Source organism: Chenopodium album, chromosome 23 (genome assembly GCF_948465745.1).
Source record: "Chenopodium album chromosome 23, dcCheAlbu1.1, whole genome shotgun sequence".
Lineage (NCBI taxonomy): Eukaryota > Viridiplantae > Streptophyta > Magnoliopsida > Caryophyllales > Amaranthaceae > Chenopodium > Chenopodium album.
Window position 1 is genome coordinate 2,172,086 of NC_137856.1, and position 13,716 is coordinate 2,185,801.

General features: G+C 35.5%; 2 protein-coding genes across 2 annotated transcripts; one reads left to right on the forward strand and one right to left on the reverse strand.

The window, feature by feature from the left end:
• The first annotated feature begins 620 nt into the window (after positions 1–620).
• LOC145609553 (uncharacterized) lies at positions 621–1,463 on the forward strand. The gene has a single exon (XM_081665008.1). The coding sequence runs from the start codon at positions 621–623 to the stop codon at positions 1,461–1,463; it is 843 nt and encodes a 280-aa protein (XP_081521134.1).
• Positions 1,464–6,810: 5,347 nt separating this feature from the next.
• On the reverse strand, positions 6,811–7,917 carry LOC145608837 (calmodulin-binding protein 25-like). Its single transcript, XM_081664428.1, has one exon. The coding sequence runs from the start codon at positions 7,786–7,788 to the stop codon at positions 7,090–7,092; it is 699 nt and encodes a 232-aa protein (XP_081520554.1). The 5' UTR covers positions 7,789–7,917; the 3' UTR covers positions 6,811–7,089.
• Between the last annotated feature and the right edge of the window lie 5,799 nt (positions 7,918–13,716).

The following is a 13,716-nucleotide window of genomic DNA, read 5'->3' on the forward strand; positions in this document are numbered from 1 at the left end:
ACATTATTGATAAATGCTGGCAATTTGAATAAGAGTGCTGACACTGTTGAGAATGATGCGGTTTTGACTGAGTTAGACACCTCGTTGCTGGATAGTGGTGGTGGGTGGAAGAGTGCGGGGGATGAGGATAGTGAGGGGGGAAAATCTGAAAGTATTATTAAGGTGGGGGTTAACTTGGGTGAGACACAAAAGCAGAAAGAGAGCAACTTGACAGAGGAAGCGGGTGTGATAAAAAATCAGAAGGGATCAGGGGACTTTATCTTTGGTGCTGGAGTTAAAACGCATAATAAAAATAATACTAAAGGGAGGAATAAGGGGTATAGGAAGATAGGGAGGGAGAGAGATCAGTTTGACACTCATATGGAGGGAGAGGAAGATGGAATTTTGGGGAAGAGAGATAGGGGGGTAACTCTGTTTTGTGATGACAATGAAGGTGCTAAGAAGAAGTTGCTGCTACAAGATGAAATTTCTGGATTGCGGGTGGCGGAGGCTACTGTTGAGCAGCCCCGCCAAGCTCAATGAGTGTTTTAAGTTTAAACTGCAGAGGTCTGGGCAACACCTCTGCAGTAAATAGCCTTCGAAATTTAAATCGGAGGGAGGCCCCGTCTCTTATTTTCTTAATGGAGACGAAGCTTAGTAGTGGTGAAATGGGTAAGGTGCGTTCGAAGTTGTTGGGGTATGATGGTGTTGTGGCTGACAGCAGGGGGAGGTCGGGTGGACTTGCCCTCTTATGGGTGAAAGGGTTAAAAGTGGAGTTGAGATCAATGTCTATACATCATATTGATGTTTCTGTCGAGGGGTTAGGAAATGTGGGGTGGCGTTTCACTGGTATTTATGGATGGTCGGAGGTACATAATAGGCATTTATCATGGAAGTTGCTTGCTGAACTTGCTAGTGGAGAGGAGGGGTTGTGGATTTGCATGGGGGACTTTAATGAGATTCTTGCGGACTCGGAGAAAAAAGGAGGGCGAGACCGAGCATTATGGCAGATGGAGCAGTTTCGTGAGGCTGTAGAATTGTGTGAATTGAGGGAGGTCTCTTTCTCAGGCTATGATTTCACGTTTGACAATGGTCAATTTGGCGAAGACAATGTCCAATGTAGGCTTGATAGATGTCTTGCTCCTCAATCTTGGCTTGATTATTTCCCGAAAGCAAAAGACCTTCATTTAGAGCGTGAGTGGACTGATCATGCCCCAATCAAGCTATTATTAGAAGAAGGGAAGGGTTCTAGAAGGAAAGAAGAGAAACCGTTCCAATTTGAGCAAATATGGACTGAAAGTGATAAGTGTGCGGAAGTGGTGGAACAGGCTTGGGTCGGTGGTCAGCATACGGTGGAGGGAAAATTAGCTTTATGTGCAGAACTCCTGAAATCATGGAGTGACAAGGAGTTTGGAAAGATTTTTCGTGAAATAAGGAAAAAGAGGAAAAGACTGGGCATCTTGAATAAGGGGGGGCAGATCTGAGGCTCGGGTGAAGGAAAGAAGAAAGGTGGTGAAGGAAATTGCAGACTTGATACACTATGAAGAGATGTACTGGCGCCAGCGTTCGAGGGCTCTTTGGCTCAAGGATGGTGACCGAAACTCGAATTTTTTCCATAGAATAGCTTCTGCCAGACGTGCAAAGAATAGTATCACTCAGCTAGTTGATAATAACGGGGTTCGGTATGATGAAGAGGAGGGGATTTGTGGTGTGGCGGTGGACTATTTTCAAAATCTGTTTTGTTCCTCGACCCCTAGTAATGTTGATATAGCGCTGGAGGGTGTTGATAGGAGGGTGACTCCGGAGATGAATGGAAGTCTCAGTGCTCCTTACAAGGTGGAGGAGGTGCTCATAGCTCTAAAACAAATGCATCCTCTGAAAGCACCTGGCCCGGATGGTATGTGTCCTTTGTTGTTTCAAACGTATTGGCATATTGTGGGTTATGCTGTCACTTCCTTGGTGTTAGGTGTTCTTAATGGGGATATGATTCCGAAGAAAATTAATGAAACTTTTATTGTTTTGATCCCTAAAAAGAAGGAGCCTGATAAGATGACTGAGTTTAGACCAATTAGTTTATGTAATGTGGTATATAAGCTGATTACCAAAGTGCTTGCCAATAGGTTGAAAATGTTTCTCTCTGATATTACTTCAATTAATCAGAGTGCTTTTGTTCCTGGAAGACTAATCACAGACAATATTTTGGTAGCCTTTGAGCTTTTTCATCATATGAAAATGTCCGGAAGTGAAGGGGGTGTGATGGCGTTGAAACTAGATATGGCTAAAGCTTATGATAGAGTTGAGTGGGGCTTTTTAAGGGCAATGATGAGTAAGATGGGGTTCTTGGAGGCTTGGATTGACCGTGTTATGCATTGTGTTTCTACTGTTTCTTTCAAGTTTCTTATTAATGGGGCACCTTCGGGGGAGTTTACCCCTACTAGGGGTATTCGGCAAGGTGATCCTCTATCCCCATATCTCTTTATTCTGTGTGCGGAGGCCTTATCGGGTTTGATTTCTAGAGCGGTGGAGAGGGGTTGTCTACATGGGGTGAAAGTGGCATCGTCAGCTCCTATGGTTTCACACTTGTTTTTTGCGGATGATAGTATTATTTTCTCGAAGGCGAAACCGGAGGCGGTGAACACGATTCGAGCAATCTTGAAAGTATATGAGGAGGCCTCGGGTCAAATGGTGAATTTTGACAAAACAACGGTGTCATTTAGCAAGGGTGTGAGTGGTTCGAGAAGGAATGAATTGGCTAGTTTGTTGGGGGTGAAGGAAGTGGATGTGCATGATAAGTATTTGGGATTACCGACGGTGATTGGGAGGTCTAAGAGAGTGCTTACGAAAGGTATTAGAGAGAAGTTGTGGAAGAGACTTCAAGGGTGGAAGGGGGGATTTTTATCTAAAGCGGGTCGGGAGGTGTTGATTAAGGCAGTGGCCAATCTATCCCAACCTACGCGATGAGTGTGTTTAAATTCCCTTCTTCTTTTTGTGACGTAATGCGATCTTTGGTGGCAAATTTTTGGTGGGGGCAAAAGAAGGGCGAGAGAAAAATTCATTGGATTGCTTGGAAAAAATTATGTGAACCGAAGGCTAAAGGGGGATTGGGATTTCGTGACTATAAATTTTTTAATGCTGCCCTTTTAGCTAAACAAGGCTGGCGATTAATGCAGTACCCAGAGAGCTTAATTGCAAAAATTTTGAAGGCTCGATATTTTCCTAATGGGGATTATTTATCTTCGGAGTTAGGAAGTGTTCCAAGCTATACTTGGCGGGGAATTTGGGGAGTGAAGTGGGTGCTGCTACGAGGTCTTTGCTGGCGTGTTGGGGATGGTATGGATATCTCAGTGTGGAGGGATGCTTGGATTCCGGGTACTCAAACTCGGAAAATTATTTCTCCTAGAGGAAGTGCACCAGAGGACTTACGTGTATGTGATCTTATTCACTTAGCAGCTGCTCGTTGGAATGAACCTTTAATTGAGTCTCTTTTCTTACCCTTTGAGAAGGAGAGAATCCTTAGCATTCCTTTGAGCTTCCGTCTCCCTGAGGATACTCGTGTGTGGGACCTTGAGAAGAGCGGGGAATTTTCTGTACGTTCAGCTTATCGGGCCATATATGGTGATTCTAAAGCAGAAGATGAGGCCTCTTCCTCGAGTCCAAACACTATTTGGCAACAGGTTTGGCATGCTAATACTCTTCCAATAATCAAACTGTTCTTTTGGAGAGCTTGCTGTGGCGCTTTACCGACATTACAAGGGCTGAGCAAGAGATTGCCAGGGAAGGAGCCTACCTGTTCTTTATGTGGTGTTGAAAATGAGACGGAACTCCACTGTCTAAGGGACTGCATTATTGCGAGAATGATCTGGGATGTTAGTGCTTTTACGGGTGATATAAGTGGATTTTTTCACAATTTTGGAGACATGGCTCTTACTTGTTTGGATAGATTGCCCAGGAAGGATCGCGGTCTGTTTATGACAATCTGTTGGTCGATATGGAATGCTAGAAACCGCTGGATTTTTGAAGGAGAAGCTTGCAATCCGATTGCCTCGATGGAGTATGTTGGGAAGCTTATGAAAGAGATGTCTTGCAAGGAGGAGAGTGGGCTAGGTAGCAACTTATCAACCCGTGTGCGCTGGAAGCCTCCTGAGGGTGATGTGCTGAAGCTCAATGTGGATGGTGGGACGGTGGAAGGGCTGGGATCATCTGCAGGGGCTGTGGTGAGGAACTCTGAAGGTGCTGCAGTTTGGGCTATGACTTGGAAAACGGGGAGTAGGTGGCAGGCGCATATTGCTGAAGCGATGGCTTTACTTGTTGGATTGAGAGGTGCTGTTGAGTATGGTTTCAGGCATTTGATTGTAGAGAGTGATTGTCTTAATTTGATCAATGCTATTAAGTCACAAAGTAGAGGGGGGAGTAACTTTCACCTGATTTTAGGTGATATTAATCATGTTAGTCGTTCTCTAGCTTAGGTTTCGTGGAGTTTTGTTCGTAGGGAGGGTAATAAAGTGGCTCATGAGCTTGCTCATTGTATGCCATGGATAGGAGGTAGTAGTTATTTTGTTTCGGATTTCCCTGGTTGTATTATCCCTCTCTTGGTTTCTGATTCTTCTATTAATGATAATTAGTCCCCTTTAGGGGCTTTTTTTCAAAAAAAAAAAAAAAAAAAAAAAAAAAAACATGTCTAAGGTTTAGGAAATCTAGATCGAGACTCAAGTCAACTAACCCTGTCAATACCTAACATTATCAGATTATATTCATATTTATTATATATCAGTTTATTATTTATATTAAATTCTCTTTTTTGACTTGAATTAAGACTTTGAAGCATTATTTTTCTTTTCATTAAATATTTTGTATACTTGGTGAGAGGAGAATATCCTGTAGTTGATCACGAGCTACCCACCACGGTGCTGACCAAGCCACGTCATCCTATGCTTTCATGTTATGAGTAAATTACAATCAACTAATTAATTTGTAATAGTCAAGTCAACTCTTTGTAGGATAATTAGTACAAATTTTGGTGTACGGTACACATAAATTGAAATTTTAAAATTGGTTATGCTCATTACAAAAGAAATAATTCTATTACTATGATTTACAAATAATACAATATGAGTACGTTTATTAGAGATTTGGATGATGGTGTTACAAATATGAATTAAGTAACCTAGTAACACTATAACAAGATTAATTTTGGTAAAGTTTTTGTTCCCTTTTATTTGATAAAGTTTTGTATGACTTTATTTATCTTATGATTGCATGATTACATGCTTGAATGATAAAGTCATGATTTACATGATGATAATAGTGAAATATAAAAAAAAAAATCTTACGATGATTAATGTTTTGCAAGGACAAGCTAGCTGTCTTTAAATGGGAAGCTTCACCTAGTTGGTTATGAACAATATCAAAAGATTTTCCAATTAAAGTTTGGCTTAATTAACCAATACGGGTTTTTCCTTTTAGAATATTTCATCTTAGCAATTATGTCTTTTGAAAATACAAACGCAACAAACCTCAACTGTCTTATGATATTTCACACCCAAATACCAAGTACTTCTAATTGCAAATGTATATGGACAAAAACAGGAGAAAATTGACATGCATTATAAATAAAAAACAAGGTTAAAAAATTCCAAGATGTTGGATGATGAGGAAGAAAGATAAAGAGTGAAAAGGAATAAATAAAGAAGATGCCAAATGAAAAGAAGTTCATGAATGTCATTTTTTCTGATTTGTGGCGCCAAAAAAAAGAAGCCATTTTACCTATTAAATCACTCCATATGGCATATATTATCCATTGATTTAACCTATAGGCAATCTTAGCTTAAAACTTTAATTTGGCAAAAAAATTATTTATTTGTACTATCTTATCATCAAAAAAGTATCATAATTAGCTTATTTAGCTTGAATGCACACCTTGATTGGTGTTACGTGTGTGCCAATCATTTTGCAAAGAGAAAAAGAAACATAGAGTAACAATTTTGGAAAATAAAGTGACACTTTTATTAACCATTGCTACCTTAGATGATTTGATCCTTTTTTTTTTTTTTTTTTTTTATAACTAACATTAAACATAAATAATACAGTATCCAGTGAGAAAAATCAACATTCATTTTTACTACTCCGTAAGTCCGTATTATTTACTTAATATAGTATGATGTTTGCCACCGAATCTTAACTAATAATATGTAGTATTAAAAAAACCCTGTGCAACTTTCAATAAAATATATTCGAAAGCATGTCAAATGGTAAATTTAGACTGACAATAACTACTTGAGACTGACTTACGTGAGTAGTGACATGCTTGATGCCTTGATCGATACCCTATCATTACCACTACAGTAGAATTAGCGGATCTATTAGGTTAAAGTAATTCGCTTTTTCAGTTACCATGTATAGGTAAAATAAGTGCATCTGAAGGTAAGATTTTTTTTTTCTTCTTTGGTAATTAACATTCGAATATGAAAAAGGTTAAATCGTACATTCAATACACATTTCGTTTTCATGAGATAGATAGAATGATACATCCCATACTACTCGCTTAATTTTAGTGGTCAAATTATTGGACTTGTCCGTTAAACTCGCATTATATCAACTTATTGATGCTACCTCGATTTCAAATCACATTGATTTGTCAGTTCAATATTGTCCGTAGTTGAAATATCTCATTAAAACCAAATAAATTTCAAATATAATCTTATCGGATTATCATTCATATAGATAACTAGGTCTATATGAATCAATTATGCTACATATATACTTAATTTAGGCATGCATATAACTTAAAAGAATAACAATAACAATAACAATAACAAGAATCAATATAAAAACTACTTGATGACTTAAAAGATTTGATAAGATCCATAGATTAAAACTACATTACACTTCAGCTCATAAACTAAAAAAACACCATTAACTCCAAAAATATTAACAAACCCCACCATTCTTCTCTAAAATACCCCTCTAAAAAACTCCCATTAAAACTAAGGGTGCATTTAAAAAAAAGAGAGATCCCAAAAAAAAAAAAAAAAAAAAAAAAAACTTCATAAAACTGAAATACCTAACTACATCAATTTTTTTTTTTTTCCTCCTTTTCTTTTCATCAATTAATTAATTAATCCATGCTTGGGATTCCAAAGTTGGGAACCCAGAAAACCCATCAAAATCAAACCCAGGCCCACCAGCTTGGCCCACAACAGCAGGCGGCCCAAACTCCATTGTTGGGCCTCCAACCTGTTGCTGATGCTCCAACAAAAACGCTGACGTGTCCAGCGTAGGCAAAAGACAACCGGTTTGTAACCGGTTTACCACTCCAACCGGTCTCTGAGGTTCCGGTTTAAGCACAGCTGAACCGGTAGAAAACCGGACACCTGTCACTTGCTGAACCATTTGCCGAAAATTCTCCGGATCAGCTGTTATAAACGTTGTCGGAGAACGTTTCGATGCGCGTGACTTCCGTTTCGTAATCTTCCCAGTCGGAGCCGCCGCGTTTCGAAACGTGCTCCGTTTCGAAACCGTTTCGGGCTCGGAACCCCCTCCTGAGCTCGAAACGCTTTGTGTTTGTGTTTGTTGATGAGATGACGGCGTTTCGGACTTTAGAAGGTCCGCGAACGAAACGTCGTCAGCACCACCATTGTCACAGTAACTGATGTTGGTGTTAATATTATTACAGATGGATTTGTGGAATGCTTTGGTGAGAACCTCGGCATCCCTCGCAAACGCTTCGGAGATCCAGCTGCTGTCGAAGGACGTTCGAAACGGCCATGACTCGTCCCTTGCGGCCGCGATCATATTATCCGAAGCAGCCATGGATTAGATGAAACCACTTACAGAACTAAATCCGCGGATGATGGATGGATGGATATGGATGAACTATTACGTGGTAAAAATGAGTCAAATAGTAAAGTGAGAGAAAGAAGAGAGAGAAAGTGAGTTTGAAAGAAGAAATGAAGAGGGGAGAGAGAAGTTAAGGAAGAGGGGAATAAATAGGACGGTGATTGAGGGTGTGGGGCTCATGTAACCGCGTTCCTCGGGACACGTAGTCTGCTTTCGTGGTCCGTACAACTAATTAGATCGATCATTATAATTTTAATTTAACCTATGGTTATTTTTTTATTTTTAGTTTTTGCTTTGGAAGTGGTAATTAAGTGTAGTAATTAATTGGGGTGGTGTATGTTTATAGCTAATTTAGGGTAACTTGATGTATTTATTGTATGACGAGGGGTGTACGTATGCATGTGTATATTCATGCATCATCCATTTTTTTAAGGGGACGAATTTACAATAACTTACTATATTGTGTGTGATATACTTTAACTATATCGGTGTTTAATGTTTCGTATCATATTTCATTAGTGTTAGGATAATCAAGGTACGGTGAATGATACGGAGTAATGTTGTGTTGCGGTATTGGACTATATAAACGATGAATGGTAATGTATTGGAGTATTTGATTTTGTACGTATGCATGTGTATATTCATGCATCATCAAAAATTTTTTAAGAGGATGGATTTGCAATAATTTATGTTGTGAGGGAGACATTATAACGATGTTTAATGATTTATTATATGTCATTAGTGTTACGATATCGATAATTAAGGTATGGTGAATGATGTGGAGTAATCTTTATAAATGATGAACGGTAGTAATGTGTTGGAGTATTTGTAATGGAATACTCAATTGTACAATACGGTGTTATGATTTATCAAGCTAAGGTTGCATTACATTGGATTGAATTTAAAATCGACAATTTGTTTTCTTTGATGCTAATGAGGAGTTAAATCCGAAAAACAAAATTAAATAAACTTACACAATGCTTTTTTTAAGATATATGTTAGTTGCAAATTATAGTGATAGATCGATTACGATGTATATATATTTGTAAATTTGTAAGTCGTTCGATTTTAAAACAAAGATTTTTCAGATGGGTTGCCAATAATAACTTTCCTCATATATATGTAAATGGTCTAAAATACTCATAACATTATTACAATTATTATTGATGCACTTTTACCTTCTATTAAATATTGGAATGATGTTTGCTCAAGTACCATTTTGATATATACTTGTATATATGAACGCATTGGATAATATTCTATTGTTTTTGAGGCGATCAATTAATTATCATTATTATTACTAGTTCTTCAACGTTGATTATTAGTAGTAATGATAATTCAAAAAGCAAAAAGATACTACTCAAAATAGCTAGCAACCATCACCCAAAATAGAAAGAAAATAAGCAAGGTTTGAGGGCAACAGACTAAAGATACAGCAATTTGACGGTCACGCCGCGTCGTTGTTCGTGTAACGCGTTAACTCTGACTCAACCAGTCACACTTAGTTTAAAATGCTACAGTATTGTTTTATTAATAATATGGTTAGCTTTCGCTAATAGTCTAATACTCGTGTTTATATGACATACTCCCTCCGTCCCTTAATACAATGCCTCTAATAAAAAGAAAGAGGCATTGTATTAAGAACGGAGGGAGTACTATATAGTTTTGTTGTAAAACTTTTACTATTTAAGTAAACACCAAAGTCAGCACCTACCATGCCATTAAACCAGCAACAAAGCTCACCCATTTATTGTTATGCTTTATGCATCTCCTTCTTACATTTGTTCATTTATTCATATTCCTTTTGAGCTGAGATCTTGCAAGTATATTCCCTCTACTTGCAATTATGATTTCATATTCTTGTAAGTTTGAATTAGTCGTTTTACTTGATTGGAATAAACTTTGTAAATGTATCATGTATGAACTATGTAGAGATTATGGGCGTGTTCGGCAAAATATAGCTGTAAAGGTAGCTGTAGCGGTGGAGGCAGCTGTTAGCTGTGTAGGTAGGTGTTAGTTGTCAACAAACTGTTAGCTGTGAGGATAAATAATTTAGATATGAGTGTTCGGTAAAGTAGCGGTTGATTAGCTGTTACATATAAAAATCAATATTTTATTTTTAAACTATAGATTAAATTTTCAACAGGTACTTCAAAAGCTACCTCTAATTTCAAAAGCTAATTTTTCTAACTTTTCACAAAAGCTACCTCCACCACTAAAAGTTACCCTACCCACTACCTTACCAAACACTCACATTTTTTGTTAAGTAGTGGTTTGACCAAGTCAAACCACTAAAAGCTACCTAAAAGCTATTCAAAAGCTAGCGCCGAACACGCCTTATGTGTGTGTCCCTAATTAATTAGGAATGATTAATGATCGAATGAGTGTACACATGATGTAAATATAATATGCTCTACGTAGTACGCTTATTACTAGTTGAACATCATTTATTATTTACCATAAGATCAAAGTCTATGTAACTGCATGCACACTTAATAAAAACCACCATTTTAATAGAATAATCGTGTATACCTGTACGAGCTAAGTAATCAAGATTAACACATTGATGAGAATTGTTTTCAATTATGGCTTTATCGATATATTACTAGTACATATGTGTGGGGTTATATTTTATATTGACAATATATTTTCTAGCTCGTTTGTTATATTGTTAGTATTAGTGTTGTTTTTAATATCGGATCTTATCACCAAGTCTTTTGGGTGGGAGCTAAATTTTATCGATTTGATTTGTTAAGCATTATTCGTAAAAGAGATGTAATGTTATCCAATAATGACTTACTTTATTAATCTATGAATTTTTTCAAATTTAGACATCACACAATGCAAGCAAATATCAATTGGTGATGAAGCTTCATTTGAGAAGTGTACTTGTCAAATTAGTGGAATCCATCCAATAAAAGGTTGAACGAGTGATTTATATGGCTTTATGGGTTGTTTTCAATGAAATATTGTTTTTTTCATCAAATTGTTTCTAAGATGCCTTTGTTAAGTCGACATCAATAAAGAGCTAATTTGTTTATTTTATCCCATTATTTTTCTTCCTTCCCATAGTTGGTTGGTTGGTGCTCTTTTGCTTCCCTTTAGTAGGTCATAATTTTTACTATTGAGATGTTTATATATGGATTATCGTTAATTAGTCAAATAATAATTAAGGATCGATGTTTCAAATTTCAAATTAACTTATCGATGTTGGTTGTTTTTGTTCTTTATTGCGAATTAACATAAATAAATTGTCTTTCCATGATATAAAAAATATGGTGTATAGCCATGCTTTATTTGTTTGCACAATGTAATCCCAAAATACATTTTTTAAAAATAAAATGTGAAACTAAATTTAAATATTCATTGATATTATTTCAATAGTATAAAGATACCTTCAAATTATTCCATAGTAGTGAGAGTTCATGAAGATCAATTTCAAAAGCCAATTTATAACCTTCGTATAATTACAATTTCTTAGTATAAATACAAGTAAGTACTCCATATATCAAATACGTTTTAAAATTTTATCAGGTTGAACTTCAATTATTTGAAAGGTCCATTAATATTCCTTACTTTCTAGATTAAATGTGGGGTCACTTGCTAGAAAATACTCCGAAACTTTTTTTTCTCTTTATTTTTTTGTGGGAGCTACAACAAAGAGATAAAAGATTAAAAGGTGATAAGTTAAGGTTACCATTTAAAATGAAAAAAAGGGAAAAATTCCCATGCGAAAGATAAGCCATGACGTATGTATTGTGATGTGATGAGAATTGTGACGGGCAATTATATGTGAAGAGTTTTATCTCTATAAGATATAATAATGAAATGAGAGACGCCTTATACAAAATTACAACATTTTAATTTGAGTGTTAAATAAATCATTCCGCAATGTAAAGGGGATTTAAAATAATTATATATAAATTGTCGTAAGATCGTAAACTAATCATAACGAAACTGTATTAATAAAATGGTGATGAAAAATGATTTGGTGTTGTGTAGGTAATTGAACATGCATAAATGTCCTTGTTGGGTTGTTTGTTAAATTGTTATAATTTTCCACATTAACATTCTTATAAAACATCACAAATTAGATGAAACATAACGAAGTTTTGAGATAATTTTGTGCAATTTTCATTTTATTTGATAGCAATTACCATATATAGTGTGATCAATTTTTGTTATGTTGGTCTTCCACATTGGAGACATCAATGTAGCCATAAACCATTACTATATTGGGCCCATATACAAGTATATATGGTTTTGCTAGCAAGCCTAATCCACTTGATGTGATAAATTTTTATAAATGAAATAGTTCATTCTTTTTGAAGTAATAGCTAATAGTTTGATTTTGTACAATTGGGACTATGTATATTTTTGTTGTACTAATCTTAATGAATATTTTATTTTTTAAGTATCAATATTTAAAAAAATTTATTTGTATCTAAAAAATTATATTAATAAGTAAAATTAAAAGTGTTGCAATTGTTTAAAAATGAAAATGTGTATAAAAGTGGTCATCACAATTCTACATATAGGCATATAGCAATAGTGTGCGCAATACAATAATTGTTATATTTGAGCTATCAATAATTGTTTTTGGTTTGATAAAGAAGAAATATGTATGAAAGTTACATTCGTGGGTATTGGGCCTATGTGACAAAGAGATAATAAACTAAAGTTGATATAAAAAAGCTAGGAAAAGGGCTAAAGAAAACGATGATCGATGAAAAAGAAAGAATTGAAGTGGGAATCTTAAAGACATGTTTGATCTTATACGTTTAATCCAAGTAAAGGATAATTAAAGAAACCAAAAAAATGTATAATAAAGTAACAAATTGATTCTCAATTGATCACTACATCTTGGACCCTCACCTTCTCTAATGATAATTGAAGAAAGTGTATCATTCGATTTATCTACAATTGATCAAAAAGTGTATTTTTTTAGTGCTTAGTAAGATTAACTTGTTTTTGAAGCTATAAAAAGAAACGAGATAATTAATGTTGTTTTTTATATAATAGAAAAAAAAAAATCAATTTATTTGAGCACAAGGTAACATCAATATAAATCATTGCAAGCTAATTGAAAGTGTTAAAAGTAACCCTAATGACGGCTACTTAAGAGCTAAAGAATGAAATGTAAAGTACATAGGTGTATAATAATCACACTGATTTGCAAGTGTTTTTATCATGAATTCTCAAACTTAAATCATTTTATAGGAAATGCATTCAATTTGTATATATAAGCATATATGTAGCCCTAAATATCACCCTCTTGAAAGTTTGTATCTCTTGAAAATCATCAAAAATGGTGGTTATTTCAATTATCACTTAATAGATTTGTTATTCGACACTCAATAATGATATGTGTATGAGTACTCCATGTTGAAGATTGCAGGATAACGTTTGGTTCATACATTTTAACTAAATATGAGGTATGGGGCGTAAATGAGTAACGCCCACACCTAATGTTTGTTTTTAAAAAATCTTATTTCATTTCTGATTTCAAACCCATACCAATTTGTGATCAAAGTGCCCCTTAGGAGTTACTCTTATACCAATTGGTTTAATGATAAAACTTACTTCCATACTTTCCTTTCATTAATGTGTGTGGCATAGGCATTGAACCACCGTTTCTTAGTTGTGGGCTTGTTGCTTTGTAATTTATGGGCTATATTATAACCTGTTGTGGGCCAAAACAATGGATACTTTGAATATCAACCTAATGGTTAATGCCACATTTGGTCCGGAACATTTATTGGACCTTGTCCAATTCTTCCGGTCATGAGGAATAAAGAAGAAGCTTGTAAACAATAAAGTGAAGATAGAATAATTTGGGGACATCATCAAAATTATTATTGGGCCTTTTTCAGAAGACAAACTCTAATATATCAAGTACAA

Excerpts from the sequence above, each read along its gene's own strand:
- LOC145609553 (XM_081665008.1), top strand. The coding sequence starts at position 621 with ATGGAGACGAAGCTTAGTAGTGGTGAAATGGGTAAGGTGCGTTCGAAG.
- LOC145608837 (XM_081664428.1), bottom strand. The coding sequence starts at position 7,788 with ATGGCTGCTTCGGATAATATGATCGCGGCCGCAAGGGACGAGTCATGG.